The sequence below is a fragment of the Watersipora subatra genome, chromosome 5 (genome assembly GCF_963576615.1).
Source record: "Watersipora subatra chromosome 5, tzWatSuba1.1, whole genome shotgun sequence".
NCBI lineage: Eukaryota > Metazoa > Bryozoa > Gymnolaemata > Cheilostomatida > Watersiporidae > Watersipora > Watersipora subatra.
The window spans coordinates 15,345,129-15,361,671 of record NC_088712.1 but is presented as its reverse complement, the minus strand read 5'-3'; the positions used below and the strand labels follow the sequence as shown (position 1 = coordinate 15,361,671).

At 36.6% G+C, this 16,543-nt stretch overlaps 1 protein-coding gene across 1 annotated transcript in view; it reads right to left on the bottom strand.

Annotated features, from left to right (window-relative positions):
- The window catches only part of LOC137397140 (claspin-like), a 63,867-nt gene that overhangs the window by 35,100 nt on the left and 12,224 nt on the right, over positions 1–16,543 (bottom strand). Inside the window, exons 5-10 of the mRNA XM_068083427.1 lie at positions 11,977–12,144; positions 10,365–10,621; positions 9,925–10,067; positions 6,419–6,524; positions 3,400–3,485; positions 1,374–1,490 (exon numbers count right to left, since the gene is read on the bottom strand). Of these exons, the coding sequence (XP_067939528.1) occupies positions 1,374–1,490; positions 3,400–3,485; positions 6,419–6,524; positions 9,925–10,067; positions 10,365–10,621; positions 11,977–12,144 (877 nt within the window). The remainder of the gene's footprint in view (positions 1–1,373; positions 1,491–3,399; positions 3,486–6,418; positions 6,525–9,924; positions 10,068–10,364; positions 10,622–11,976; positions 12,145–16,543) is intronic.

Below are 16,543 nucleotides of genomic sequence, written 5' to 3'. Positions count from 1 at the left end.
TCCCTGCCATCACGAAAACGCCATAGATTGATATCCCTTTCCAAAACGGCTCAAATGTGACATAGCCGAACACGATGGCTTCTGTTTACACTTTTACACTGTTTACATCTTTAATATATAGGAAAATTTATATTTTTAGTACACAACATTACCTGAGCTATACGTTATATATAATGATAAATATTATATATATATGTGTATATGTATATATATTAGAGCTGCACAACGATTATAAAAATTGATCGCGATTAATAACTGGTCTGAACCAGTTAATCTTCGATTAATCTTAGAATTAATCTAGCAAAAACCTGCATATTCAAAAACAAATAATACAGCTACATATAGATAAATTATATTTTAGACAATTGCTAGCAGTAGTACATGTTATGTACAATGTACATAAGTTACAATGTAATAATTATTATGAGTATGAAAGCTGTCTATGAAAGTCTATAATTAAGTCAGCCAAGAGTTGAAGCAGCAGTTTATTTACATTATCTGAATAAAGAGATGCCCTCTTCCTACATACAATATTGCCAGCTTTAAAGAATAGCCGCTCACAGGGGACAGTAGTGCCGGTAGTCAGTAGTATTAGTTATTGTCTGCGACAGCTGGTGATGATTTCTGCGCGGTAGGATGAGAATTAGTTAAAATATATCTTAATGATGGTGTGCTGTGGTAGTAAGCAAATTCTTTCTGGCATATACTGCGCTTCGCTTTCTTGTTTACGCTTCCAACAACTTACAGAAATGCACTACCTAAGGTGGAAGACATTTTTCTGCTTTCATGTTCCAGTAAAGTGTCAATCTTATATTACTAGTATTCTGAAGCTGAAATATGATTGTGACTTTTTTGAAAAATGAAAATACATGTATAATTTACTTGAGAAAGTTTTTAAAAATAATCAAAAATAAACTGTAAGATACGTATTAAATAATACTGAAATCACTTTTGTTGCTATTACCTAGAAACATGTTCAAACAACTAACAACATGGCCGCTTAGGGCTAGATTGGCACGGCGCATGTGCGTTGTATAAACAAGTTTAATGTTAGCGACTCACTGTGTTTTCATTGTTGAGTGCAAAATAATTGTGGTTTAATTTATTGGTAAGAAAGTGTTGCTTGTCATAATATTTATTTGCTAGTAAATTACATGGTAGTAACCTGCTACATTAGTATTACTAACGTATGGTACTAAACAGTACAAAGGAAAGGAACCACATCAAGATAATCACCTCGGTTGCATTTTAATTGAAGATTAATTGCTCAACTCAGTTAATCGTTTATTTGTATTGGTCCTGTTAATCGTTTAATTAACGCGATCATTGTGCAGCTCTAATATATATAATATATATTATTATATATATATTACCTGGAAGTTCTTCCAATGCTTCCAATTTGATAGTCGCTTCTTTTTCTTTGAGCTCCTCATTCCGTTTTTCTGATATCTTCGCTTTCAATATCTGCTTCAAGACCGCCAACTTGTGTACTAGAAAATTACATTGCAAAGTGTTTTACTAGGAAATTCATACACAAATAGTCTCTTCACTAACAAATTCCAGTCGACAGTATTTGTACCAAAACGTTCTAAAGGCTCAAACCCACTATTGCTCAAATCGACATTTAGCTGTACGATGGACTACAACGATCAGCTAATTATACGTCAAACGATAAAATGTACACACTATGAGCCACAGCTGATCGCTAACCAACAACCAACTAGAAATTACGAAACTGCTTTGGTGATCGAAACTGCTTTGGTGATCTCGCAGGTCTTTTTGTTATCTTTTAATTATCTGGTTATGTAATTCATCACGTGTGTAGTTCTGTGCTAACAAAAGTGAATTGACACCAATCTTCACAACTGTGGAAATGGGATCCGATGCAGTCAAACAGCTAATCAAAATACTAACAGTTGTGATAATCGGGGTCGAAGTTCAACATGTTGCAAGTCCATCGCATCATCGCTAGCAACGATTACATCGGTCGCACATCGCAAAATGACGCCATAGCAGTCCATCGTTGTGGTCAATTGCCCGGCTAATCGTCAATTTGAGTGATAGTGTGTACGGGCCATTAGATAAAGTCATTAAAGATAAAGTGAGAACATTTCATAGTTAAAAATGAACTTACACAAAATTCTAGTAAATCTTGTTACAAAGAATTGGTATTTCTCTATCGTTTGCGATTGTTTTTGATGTTTGAGGTGATCTGACTGCCAGGATGTTTCAAGATTAGTGCTGCACGATAAAACAATATAGTTCGATATGAGGATATATTTCAGTGGATGATTTTATATTTGGTCAGTTTTCAAATCGATATAAATATCGAAGTCGATATTTTATCGAAGTATCGGCTTATTTTGTTTTGCAAAACTGGAGTTGTCCATTCTCCTTATTGTAAAGAGGGGACAACTCCTGTTTTTTTTCAACTATTTTTTAATTGTTTTATACGTTAAAGCCTAACACTATATATCGAAATAAGACAACGCCAATGTTCGATATTTTTCGATATACGATATATTTACAGACCAAATAATCAAACGTACATGCAAAGATATCACGCAGCACAATTCAAGATCAAAATCAACAAAACTCAATCGCGGTTAAAACACTCAGAAGAAAGAGACATGGCGCAACGACATCAATAGTTGCTAAAATTGTTATACTGTAGTTGATATCGGCGTTCAAATTGCGTTCAAATTACAGCGTTACGAGTCTCTACTCCGTCAGTCTCTTTGCAAGTATAGATCAAGTTCACTCTGACTCACTCAAGGGCACTTTCGCTTGATTTGAGTGTTTTAACCATGATCAAGTTTTATCAATCTTAACCTTGAAACATCCTGGCAGTCAGGTGAGCACAAACATCAAAAACAATCGTAAGCGCTAGAATAATACCCGATACTTTCTGATAAAATCTACTAAAATTTTGTTCAATTTCAATCAGACTTTTCACAAAAATATTTCAGGGTCTCTTTACTAAAAAATTCCATAATCACGGTCTTGGCAGCGAAGAGTGTCGTAGTTGAAAACCCTTGCTATAGAGAGTTTCACCGTCACAGCTCCTGCACCCGAACTATATCATGCATGCACACTGTGATAATTGCTAGTACGCTGACTGTTTCGTATGCAGAGAGAGATTGTCATGTGTAACAGCTAAGTCCACAATTATTCTACCATGTAGCAAGGTGGTCGAGTGGTGCGCTTAGTTGGAATCCAAATACTCAGGTTTGATACCCATATAGGACATTTTTCCGAACACTCTTGGTGTGTGGCAACGAATGGACCAACAATGGCTCTAATGATGGGAAAGATTAAATATACATGATATATTATACAAAAATAACTGAATACAGGGCAAAACGAAACGCAGCCAGAAAAGAGTGGCAGAAATCTTACCTCCTCCAGTTTCTTCTGCTGTTTTGTTACTGTAAGCATCCATGCTGATTTCATGCTGTGACCCGTCTGGCAGACTCTTTACAACCCTAACAAGGATTGCAAGGCAGAATGTAGATAAACAAGACTGATTACACAGAAAACCAAACTAATTGGTTAGACCTGACTTTTCGATTACCTGAGATCTATGTATATGAACTATATGCATACTAGCCGGCAAGTGGATAGAACTAAAAACTGGAACGGTCGAGCCTTTAAAACAAATTAGCTTTTATATTTTGACTAGAAAATTGGAGAAAAATTAAGCAAATTTAAGAACGCTCAATTTTAATTTTTCAATTATTTCATTATAACTTATGAAAAAAGACAGCTATGGACAATGAAGGCACTTTCGTTCCAAAACAAACTGCTCAAATTCATTTTTAAATAGCGTAATTCAAATACCGTTTAGTATTAAAATTTTTGTACACAGCAAAAATGTGTAAAAACATTTGATTACAAATTTCAGCGAGAAATTATATTAACAAGAGATAACAACATAGCTGTTATCTTTACAATTTTTGTTTATCCAACAAAATTAGGGAAGAAAACTCCGCAATGATAACAATGCAGCAAATCCATTTTCAGATCTTAAATGTTAACTCGCAACAAAATTCACATCACAGTTATTTGGTATAAAAGATTCACCTTGTCTTACTCTGTTGTGTTGTAGGTGCAAAATATGTGGAAATGCGATTAAAAGCTCTTAAAAGCGGAAAAACGAACAGTTAATCGCCGCCATCACAAAACCGTCGTAGATTAGAATCTCTTTACAAAACGGCTCAAACGGGACATAGATGAACAAGATGGCTTCTGTTTACACTTTCATGCAACCTTATTCGTCGAAATATTTCCGCAAATATACTTCACGCATTCAATAAAACCATGTCTATTGTTTCATCGTCATTGTAATGCTGTCACTTTCAGCACTGATATCTTATAATCTACAGTGAAAATTCGTTTAATTTTTTAATCTTAGCTCGAAGGAGTACATATCATTCTCTGATAAACATGATGAGCCTGTTGGTCACCTGTGATAGTCGAAAAATGCTGTAGAAATTATTCACACTGTTTGGCCGGAAGTATGGGTCACATGATCAGATTACGACTAGAAGATTAGACCAAACCAAAACAAAACTGTAAAGTAGTGAGCATCTATATTTGATATGGGGTCTTCGGTAAAACCCGAAGTGTTTGTCATAAACTAGTGCTACGAGAAGTTTTATATTGAGCCTTTTATTGGCCTTTCAATTCACGCGAGAACAGCACGTGTCAAAACAATAACCAAATGGAATGACTACGTCAGAGAAATAAACTGATTCCGATCTACGACGGTTTCATAATGGCAGCGATTAACTGTTCATTTTTGAACTTTTAAGAGCTTGTAATTACATTTCCACATATTTTGCACTTACAACACTGCAGAGTAAGACATGGTGAACCTTTTGATACCAAATAACTGTAATGTGAATTTTGTTGCAAGTCAACCTGTAATATCGGTTGAAAAACAGGAGTTGTCCCCGTTTAACAAAATGTAAGGGATGGTGAGAAGCTAACACTCGAGTGTCTTCAACTTTGAAATTTATTAGTTTATAATTTACGTTATAATTGCAATCAATCAATACACAATAATAAATATTCTTTAAACACTGTTATTTTATGTTTTACGGGTGCTTTCAGATTCCCCACACGTACCCCAGGTCTTGTAGGTGACCGTGCTTTCTAAATGCAAGTCATGTAGCCATTATTTTGGAGCTAGTAGATTTTCCAAACGTTTACATCATTACGATTATTAGCAATTCAATGCAGTATTTGATACTTAAAAATTGCTGGCTATTCAATTCTATATGGCAATGCTTTCATGGCATGAAAAATCTAAATACTCTAAAGAATTTGTTGACAAGAGTAATGACATACCTGGCAGAGTTTATGAGTGCACACAAGTAAACTGAAACTGCATAGATGATTACCGTACTTTTCGGACTATTAGCCGCTACTTTTTTTCTGATGATTTGAGCAATGGCAGCTTATATAAGGGTGCGGCTATTCTGTGGCTTTTTCTTTCACCGCTAGGGCGCAGTAACTGGAATCTCTGGTTAGTGCGCCTCTAGCGGCGAAAGAAAAAAAACGAAACAATGCCTAACGGTACTGTTCCGTTGGACACTAGGTCAAAAAGTGTCGGTTAATTTAAAACAGTGCCACTAGGCACTGTTCCGTTTTGAACAGCAAAGTTGCTGCCGTGTTAAAAAGCACCACCCTGAGTTCTGCGGTCTACACAAAGGTGCGGCCTATGTATTGTTTTATTATCGCTTTTTGGAAAATAAAGCAGATGCGGCTTAAATAGGGGTGCGGTTTATAGTCCAAACAGTACGGTAAATTAACAGTATAAACACACATCTGACACAAAAATAAAGGAATGTGATGACATTCCGTTAGTATCTTGCAGTAGTGGGCCAAACTCAAATACTAGTAGCTACAGACAGGGTGTGACCTTTATAAAAAATGAAAAATACACACAAGAACTCGGCTAAAAGTGAAGGTGAACTGACTTTAGGTGAAGCTTTGTACTAGTACGTTCTATGGGGTATAATTTGTACTCGACCATTGCCAAGATGAAATCTATATTTACTATTCTCTATATTTCTTTGAATATTCTCTAGCTAGACTTTGTACTAGAATATTCTATACGTAAAGTCTCTGTTCTACAACATTCCGTATGTGAAGTCTTTGTACTAGAATATTCCATAGGTAAAGACTATGTACTAGAATATTCCATCGGTAAGCTCTTGGCTCAGTTCTGAAAACCAGCCACACATTGGGAATCTAAAGGCATCATTAGCAATTGGTTTTATGTCAAGATGTGGCACCTCCAGACATATATAGCCCAAGTGCATTATCCTTGAACTTATAGTAAAAAATACCCGTCTTATAAATTATCCAGGTTTTGATGATTCAATCATGTACTTTGGCAGATAAAACTCACCTGAGAGCCTTCTTTTCCCGCTGTCGTTTCCTTTCATCCTCTAGCTGCTGTGCTTTGGCAGCTTTCTTTTCAAAAGATGTCTTGAACTTTTTAAAGTGATGCTTCTCTGTAACAATGAGCGTGTAATCTTGTGTAAGCAGAAACAAAAACATGTGATTTGAAATTTGAAGGATAAAGAAATGGATCCAAATCTGACCTTGACATTCTCTACCACTTGTTATGTTAATGTCTTACATTAGTATAAAATACTTATAGCCTTCTGTGATCGCATTTACAGATCACAAATAAAAAAACTATTATTTTAGGTTTGAAACAAACCATAACTAACAGTTTCCCTCAAGTCTTAGCTTTACTGGCGTGTCACTTGAGGAACTAGCAACTGGGGGACGGCAACAAGCTCCATTTATTTAGAACAAAGTTGTACCGTTATTACGGTCGTCTCCTAGTTCATAATCATAATAATGCTTTCTAGTTCAAATACAATGTTTGAATTTAATGTGTGAGTAATTAGTACAAGCAATAACGAAATATTCCAGAAAACCTTTTACATGACACCCTCTCTTCCGAGCATACCTCTGTGGATGACACTGAGACTAAAGAAGTCGCAGATATCAGGCTGGTAACAGAATATGTACTTTTTGATAGGCTTTCCTAAGTGTCCCAAGTCCTCTGTCATGAGGTCGATAAGATGACCTTAGCATATAACTAAACTTATTTACATATAGCGTCTCAGCAAAACGTCAAGAGACCTAATTGAATAATTTCTGTGCTATGATTGATTCTTACTGCAGAGCACTGCCTGCTTATAAACAAAATCAAAACTTCTAAAATATTCCTGGATAGACATGCACATTTCGCATCAATTGCGCAGTCATGAGAAATGATGATTCCTGCAGGGATCACGCACAAACCTTTTACATTTTATCTGATGCAGAACTGGCTGGGTTTAGCACTCAACCATTAGTTGTTCTTCGACAGGATTCCAACAAAAAATCCACATTTGAGAGGGTCAAAGGTTATGTTGTCACACAATGCAACGTAAGAGCTGCGGTGACGAAAAAATGTCATAGCGAGCGCAATATTACCGTAAGTGTATAGACAAGCGATTACGATAAGATAATGCTAAGAGCCAGATTGATTGCCGATACTGATACACTAACTCAAACAGTTGCACCAACAACACTGCTACATACCTACGTAGAATGAATGAAATGAGATAACTATACTATACATGAATAGACATACTCAAGTTGCATGACAAAGAGATTTCTAACGAGAGCACAAAACGCTGAGCTTTAAAGACGAACTTACACAAAAATTTTGTAGATTTCATCAGAAAGTATCGGTATTTTTCTACAATTTGTGATTGTATCTGATGTTTGAGGTGATCTGATTGAGAGGATGTTTCAAGTTTAAATCGATAAAAATTGATCCCGATTAAAACGCTCAGAAGAAAAACACGTGCAAAATGACATCACTAGTTATTATCGTAGCTATGGTTGATATCGGCCTGAGTGGAACATGGAAAAGTATAGAAAATCATGTAAACATCGTTTGATATAGAGGCTCACTTCCGGTGGCGACGTACTTTAAAAAAATTTGCATACACTTGCATTAAACTAAATTTCTTTTTACACTTTTTGAAGCTTACAACTCGGGCTAAAAATAAATATAGACCAGAAGACTTTTATATCAATCTATACTAGCAAAAAAGTCTAAATACTAATAATAATTAAAATATTAATTATTACTCAAAAACAAATTTTATCAATTTATTATATATAATTTTGGAGTTATCTTCTCAAAAGTCTAGGGAAGGAAAACTCCCAATATATGGGAGTCAAAAAGTAAAGAATGAAGAAGTAGAATTGTTGTGGTTAAGTAACCCTAGCTATTTTTTTAAATGGGTTTTTGGATGGTGAAAGTTAGTGTCTCAGTAATATGTTATCAATCGGAGGCGTGGCATTTCCACAGCCACAGCTAACTAGCTATGATGTCATAGTTTAAACTCTCCTAATCGTAAACTCAGATATCGGCTATTGTGTTTAAGTTGAAGCTTTATGCATCTCTAAGCTGTCAGTCTCTTTGCAACTTGATCGAGTGTTTTAATAACAATCAATTTTGAGCAAAATTAATCTGGAAACATCCTGGCAATCAGATCACCTTAACCATCCGAAACAAATCGCAACTGCATTGAACTGATAGAAAAATACCGATACTTTCTGATAAAATTGACTAAAATTCTTGTGCAAGTATATCTTTAAAGGATTATAAATCGATCACAAAAATAGTGCAGCTCAGATACATCAACCGGGATCATATCACAAACATTGATATCGATGCCTTCAGGAGTCGTCACTGCTTTCCTCATTGCAAATGACAGTTATGTTGATTAAAACTGGTTAATTTTGAATATTTTCCCGCATCAATTTTGACATAGAATAAAATTATATTCTTCCTATCACTGCGTTTCCATGAAGCGCATAATTCACAAAATTGAGCCAATCCGTAAGTTATCTGTGCCATGGAAAGGACATAATTCCACAATCTAAGCGAGTTTTGTGATCCACAAAACTTTACCGAACCCATTGTGCTTGTGAATAATGGAAACAGCACATGCAAGTCATGCGGATTAGATTATCGCGGGTATTCAATTATAACCATTTTCACGCTTCAGTCATTTTTATTTCGATTTCAGCAGTCTCAATGCGCCAACGTTCCAACCGATTGCTGCTAAGCTTAGCGTGACAAGACTGTGTAGCTATTTATAGAGTCATTAATTAGGCAAGTACTTGACCTATGGGGTCAAGCGCTGGTGTTAAATCCGCATCGACAGGTGTTCATTCACAAGCCTGGTTCTCATATACAGCGACAGCACCGCAGGCTATTAGCGATGAAATGGGAACGTATGCGCCGGGTACCGCCAGTAGTTGCTGGCAGCATCGCAACAGTTTAGCGCTGTTCAAATTTCGAAAACGCCGCAGGCAAAACCTTCCCGAAATGCACTGTACGGGTAAAGGTCACCATTATAGGAAAGGCATGGCGAGCAAACATTTTATTTGATTACGCAATTATGTTTACGGTATTATTAACGATGTGGCTTTTATGTGAACAGATCCCGCCGAGCCTAGCGTCGAAAGCGTTTTGCTGCGCATGTTACCGCCCGGAGTCTCGCAATAGATATGGGAACCAGGCTTATGTTTCCATGATGCGTCCAGTTCCAGTGGCTGATCAGTGCGCAGTGATTTCAGTGCGAAGACGCCGCTTCCATGATTTGGAGAGGGCACAACTCCGAAGTACTGCGCATCATGGAAACAGTGATTGAAACGCTCGATTGCAAAGTAACTCAACTTACGAATCCTTCAAATCATGTGAGTCATGGAAACATAGTATATAGCATGAGTCTGCATTAGAAGCGTCAGCAGATGGGTTGGATGACTTGTCAAGATTAGTACTCAAGACAGAACTCGCACAAACACACCGAGTCAATAGATGAGCAGACATACCCTCAAGGGTCTTATTGTCGAGTATGACGACTCCATCCATGTCACATGTCAACTGAGGAACCATCTCTAAATCTACCGTATCTCCCACCAACTTCCTTAGCTTCAGTTTCTTCGCCTCAATTCGTCGTCGCATCGGACTTGTTCTACAGTTGACAAACTCTAGTCAGATCTGACTAACCAATTCATTAACATCTCTTGCTAATAGAGCGAGATCTCAAATGCGATTGGTTAACCCCAATTTACATGCACACTTGAAGCTATTGCTGAAAAGCAGATAACAGGTGTAAAAAAAACCTTTGTCTTTTGACAATGGAAGACAATTTCTTACTCTTTGCTCTTACCTGAGTCAACCAATTACCTTTTACATATTCTAGTGGTACAAGTACATAGGCGTTTAGTAAAATGAAAGTGGTCTAGGGTCAGTTGAGATCTACACTTACTTTTCAATGACTTTTACAGAACTGATATTATCAGGAGCCTGAGAGTTGTCTGCACTTTGTGAAACAGCCACTTGTTCCTCGAGAGATGACTGAGACTTCAATTGTGAGTTTGTATACTGAGAAAAGATCTGAGATCCATCCTCAGCAGCAACTGAACTCAACTGAGATCCATGACGTTCGGCAGTCAGTTGGGAGTCATCTTCCCTGGCATCATCAGGTGACTTCACTTGCTCTTGGCTGTCTAACTCGGTCAGTTTCTGCAAAGGAAATGAAACGCCAAAAGCTTGAATATGTAATGGTGATCAGATTGTAGATAAATTTTCAAAAATCTTTTCTTACTTTCATGAGTCTAAACATTTTAGGGCATCAAACTCCATATCTATCATCTTTAGATCCTATGCTATTGTTCAAGCCTTTTTAGTTAGCAAACATTCAGTCTGACTTTGAGCAGCAGACGTCCTACTCAGTGTGAAAACAATGATTTCAGAGTTGTCTGACCATGATTAGGCATGAACAGACAACTCTCAAAATCAATTGTATTTACACTGAGTACTGCCAGTTAGATATGTTCCGCAACTGAATTTACATAAACAATTTAAAAAGGGAATGAAAATCCTTTATTACAGTAATTCCAGTCAGTGCTTCACTATTACACAATTCAGTTTTTTCGGCTTCAGTACTTCGTGATACAAACCTAATGTATCACATTAGGCATCATGACTAATGTTCTTACTTCTTACTCCTTTTTTCTGATGGTTTGAGTCATGCTGCTTATAAAAGGGTGCGGCTAATCTGTGGCTTTTTCTTTCACCGCTAGAGGCGCATTAACCAGAATCTTTAGTTAGTGCGCCTCTAGCAGTGAAAGAAAATACGAAACAATGCCTAATGGTACTGTTCCGTTAGGCACAGGGTTAAAAAGCGTCGGTTAATATGAAACAGTGCTCCTAGACACTGTTCCATTTTAAACAGGAAAGTTGCTGTCGTGTTAAAAAGCACCGTCCTGAGTTCTGCGGTCTCTACAACGGTGCGGCCTATGTATTGTTTTATTATCGGTTTTTGGAAAATAAAGCAGATGCGGCTTATATAGGGGTGCAGTTTATAGTCCGAAAAGCACGATAAGTTCTTTTGAAGCCTCCTTTCGCTGTTACTTTGCTTTTGTATATTTGCTTGCTTTTGCTTTATTACAAGATTTTCTTTTACAAAAATTACAAAGAATCACTTGCTAATTAATTAAGTTGACAGGCTCATTTCGACGTGCATTTTCCTTCAAAGTGCCAAATGTTTGGCTGTGTATTGGCGAAGTCATGCATCTTTTCTTGTGGGTATTTTCTTGCCAGTATTTTTATCGTTTTAAGCAGTAAGAAAAAGCAGAACTCATTTTACCGAGTCCAACTAGAGATTTGACTGAAATTTACATTTTCGTGCTTAACATTTTGGGAAACTGTAGACTTTTCGCCACACTATTACTCTATGGAAACTTAGTCCGTGTCCAAAAGAATATGTCAGGAATAGCGCCATAAAAGATGTTGAACATTACTCCAGTGCTCTCGTATGAACTGTGCCATCTTGGAAAACAATAGTCCCATACGTTGAGAGAGAGAAGACAACTTACCTCATTGGACTGATTATCCACTTTAGTGATCTCAGAGAGGAGGTTGGGCAGGTATTCATTCTCCTCCTCTGGTGTGGGTAGAAGCTGGCTACGAAGAGTAGCCTCAAGTTTGTTTTGAGTTGAGGGAAGGATAGGGTCTGTCTCTTCAGCGGGTGGCGTCTCTAAAATCTGTCAAGAATAGAACTAGTATGGAGATGTGCTAACTATTGAGAAATAACGAAGAAACGGCAAACCTATAGAACTGTGGTATCTGTGTCAAAATACAGTATGCGCTCCTACAACCTAAATAGCCCGTTCCAAGAACGTTTACGTTATAGGGAATTTATGCTATAAGAACAGGAAAATACATGTAAATTGCTTAATCCGTTCCAAGATCTTTCCAAACTAACCCTTTTGGCTATACAAAAAGGAAAAGCTCAACTTACTCTTTTAATTTGTGGTCTGCACCGTAACTGCAGTATAACTGATTTGCATCGACAACTTTTCTCCTTTTCTGATCAATCTCACTGGTTTTATAGACAATGATTGCGATAATTTTACAACAAGTTGATGGCAAAAGCACATTTTTGACATTCATTTGCAAAAATTTGCTTATTTTTTTCTAAACAGCCAAGTCTATTCTGCAAAGTATAACTAATAACAAATATTTTGTGCGTCTACAATAAAGCAGAACAGCAAAATATTTTTACTATAAAAACCAGTTGTATCTGTTTGTCATCTATCTACAGTATTCAGGGGCCAAGGTTAGGATAACAGATAACTTCTGACGATACTTCAACTCGTGACATTTAATGTAGATTGGTAAACCGACGTTGTAATACCTGCACCAATCGATCGCCTTTGTGTCTGTACAAAATTGCGTAGCTACCTAATCTCCATTTTGCCGACACATTTAACGGTCTATTACGTCGAACTAGAAGGTCGCGAAAGTTATATACAGTCATACTTCAACTTACGAGTGCCCCAACATAGGCGAAACTTAAGATACGAGTCAGCTTTTGAGAACGTTTTAGCACAAACATACGAGCCATGCTTGAGGTAGGAGCATGTGAGTCAGTTGCCAAGTATGTTGGAGGTGTTTTATGAGAACAGCATCACACTGTATTTTTCAACTGCTCAGGTTATACTTTGGCGTCGTGTTTTTGTACACGTTTTTCAGTGCAGAATCATGTGAATTGAAAGTACTGTTCGGAGACTAAAAATTAGCCGGTATAATGATGGTATAATGCAAAGAAAAAGCGAATGATAAGAATTAATACTAAACTTGAAATTATTTAAAATATGATAAAGGTATACGTGTGATTGAGCTGGCTCGCCAATATGACAGAAATACGTCCGCAATATGCACAATTATCAAACAGAAGGATAACATTAAGGACAATAAGCCTGCAAAAGGACTAACCAGTTTCCAAATGGCATAGCGATCTTTACGACGAGATGGAGAGAGTGCTCATGCTTTGGTTAAAAGACCGACAATTGGGCGGTGATAGCGCAACTGAAACGATACTATGTGAAAAGGCCGGTCCTATTTATCAAGACTAAAAATAGACATTCCGACAAGTTGGCTAGTGGTCGTGCATTAAACCTTTGTGACGACACCTGTGTTCGTCCTAATCGCAACATGTTGAAAGGGCGACAAAGGCAAACGTCCTTAGATAGGTTTATCTTAAAACGGCCGGCTAGTCGTGAAAGCGAAACAGAGGAAAAATTAGCTAACTAGCGAGAAACTTCAAACTATGAACGCCGAATAAATTTTAATTCCGTTAAGTTAAAAATGAAAGTTTGCTTTTAGATTTGCTTCTAAATTTGACTTTTAAGACTTTGATAAAATCCAAATTTATCAAAGTCCACTGTTGTAATGAAGGATAACTTATATCTCTCTCTCTGGCAAATGCTAGCGTTAGCTGCTATTGTATACATGTAATTAATTTTACATTTTAATTAATCACATTTTCTTGCATTCTTTTTTATTTGTTGATTTTTGAAAGCATGTGGTAAGTTAGGACAATAACCAACATGTTTTTTCTGTTACAATATATTGTTTTAAGTGTTTTTGTTAGTGTTTTTAGACTGGAAACCAATCAATATATATTAAATTATTCTGTATATAAATAAATGGCACCAACATGTGAGTAAATTGAATTGGTACCAGAATGCATTAAGCTCGTAAGATGAAGTATGACTGTATAACGCTATTCGCACAGAACTTTTTTCTTTCGTAAGTGTGACGAGATAGATTAACATTCAAATTAAATTTGAAAACTCACCAACTTGACACTTTACATTATATGGAATTGTTTATGAGTAGGAAGCAAAAACTTCACAGAATTTGTTTACGTTATCTATAATTTATGTTATAGGAGGTGTGCATAAAGGAGCATCTACTGTACTTATATGGGAATATACCAAAGGTTCTCCCAAGAACTGCGATATGGGGAAAATTCTTAATACAGTAAGCCCTAGCCTGTCTTGACAAACTGTTGTTTTTGCGGAGTTGTTCCTCCGTCGAGCAGGCGAGCGACACAACAGCTTGTCACAAGACGTACTGCACCTGATGCATCAGCTGCACTTATCGGGAGTTGTTCTCTTCCGTCTACATGGCTCAGTTGCGATGTTATGTCGGTCGCTCCATTGGTATTCATAACGAATTTCGCGCAAAGATTTATGTAAAAAAAAAGATTACAACGTGTAACCAGCGACCAGTCTCTGCGGTGAACTTTAGTAGAACTTAAGAACTTAGGCAACAACAGCGACTAAACATGTCATTATTTGTGCGCTCAGTCCGTTTTATTTCTATTTTTGTATCAATCAGTTTTATTTGTTTTTTTTTTTGGATTTCATTTTTAATTTATTTTATTCTTAAATTCCACTAAAGTTTACCGCAAAGACTGGTTGCTAGTTAAACGTTGTAGTCTTATTTTTTTCTACATAAATCTTCGCGCGAAATTCGTTATGATTACTAATGGAGCGACAGGCATAACATCGCAACCAAGCCGCATAGACGGAAGAGAACAACTCCCTATAAGTGCAGCTGATGCATCAGGTGCAATACGTCTTGTGACAAGCTGTTGTGTTGGTCGCTCGCTCGACGGATGGACAACTCCGCAAAAATAACAGTTTGTCAAGACAGGCTAAGTAAGCCCTAACTACTTCGGGGTTTAGCTCTTGTGACCGCTTCAGTACTTCTAGTGTAAACGGATATTCATTAAAAATTATAGAAGAAATAACGAAACAAATAAAATCAATGCTCAGCTTTCCAGTAACCCGTTGCCCTAGTTTGGTCTAAAGGTACATGTAAAGACTGAGTTATTACATACGAAATTCATGACAATTTCAACAACTGAAATTCATGTAACAATTTAGCGAAGGAGTCATGAGTATATAGTGATCCCTCACTACTCCGCGGTTGAGCTTTTAGGCAGATAGTATTTCGGTAGATAAAAGTATTAATTGAAAGATTACAAATAGCTATTAAATAAGTAAAACAAATGAATTAAAATAAAAACTACAATATATAAATCTCTCTCATACTCTGACCCAGCGAGATCCCTCAAAGCATCATTGTGACATCCGTTTGACTGCTACGTTTTGTGAAGTGTACAAGTGCTTATGACCCCCTTCATCATGCCCCTTGAATACCCTCGGCCTTGACCCTTTTGCACGCATTGCGACATTATTGTCGTTTCGCGATACTGACGCCAATGGGCAGAGCGACTATTATGTCGCCACACGAACACTTTTTATAAATTGATTTTTGGCTAGCTTATTGCATTTTTGTATTTAATTTTTTTACCAATAGTAAACTAAAATATATTAGTTTCTGTTAACAACAAAAAAATTAGCCGTTTTAAGAAAAAAACGATTGTTTTTGAAATACTAAACGAACAAAAAATCCAAAATAAAAATGTATTTAAATAAAATTGAGAGTTTTGTTTATAGCTTGTTTATGCTTCCGTTACTGCTTTCTGAATATTTCACTGTCATGGCATCCTCCAAAGGCTATAGGCAAAAGCAAAGCTATAAAGGAACAATAATAAGCACATGATATCAAGACTGGTGTAGGCCTCTGCAAGGGCAAATGTTTCCAAAATTACTGTAGCTAGACAAACACTTATAAATATAAGAATTTGACTTATAAAAGTTTATTTGTATTTACCTGTATAATAAAAACATAATACGTGTATACAATATCATAAATAAAAGTGTATTAATGATTTTTTTAAATCAATTTGTGAAAAATTAATCTGCCCAGGGGGTCTCAAATAGCCAAAAAAACTTGCCTGTGAAAGGGTTAAGACCCTTCATGTCTCTTAAAGAATAGAGAAAGCATAATATTATTATGCTTTATTATTTATCTTGAGGTGTGGAATGGTGTTTTAAAAAAAGAATCAAGGAGATTGACCAACCAGAAGCTGAGATATAGCCAGCCAAACATAGGTCTACCAAAAAACATAAGTGTTTTGGTAATCCTCATATTAGCATAAAAATATGACGTATGAAATCGACTTGTGCGCCATTGGTCAATCAAGCCAACTAATACGCGCTCCTATAACAATCACGACGGTTT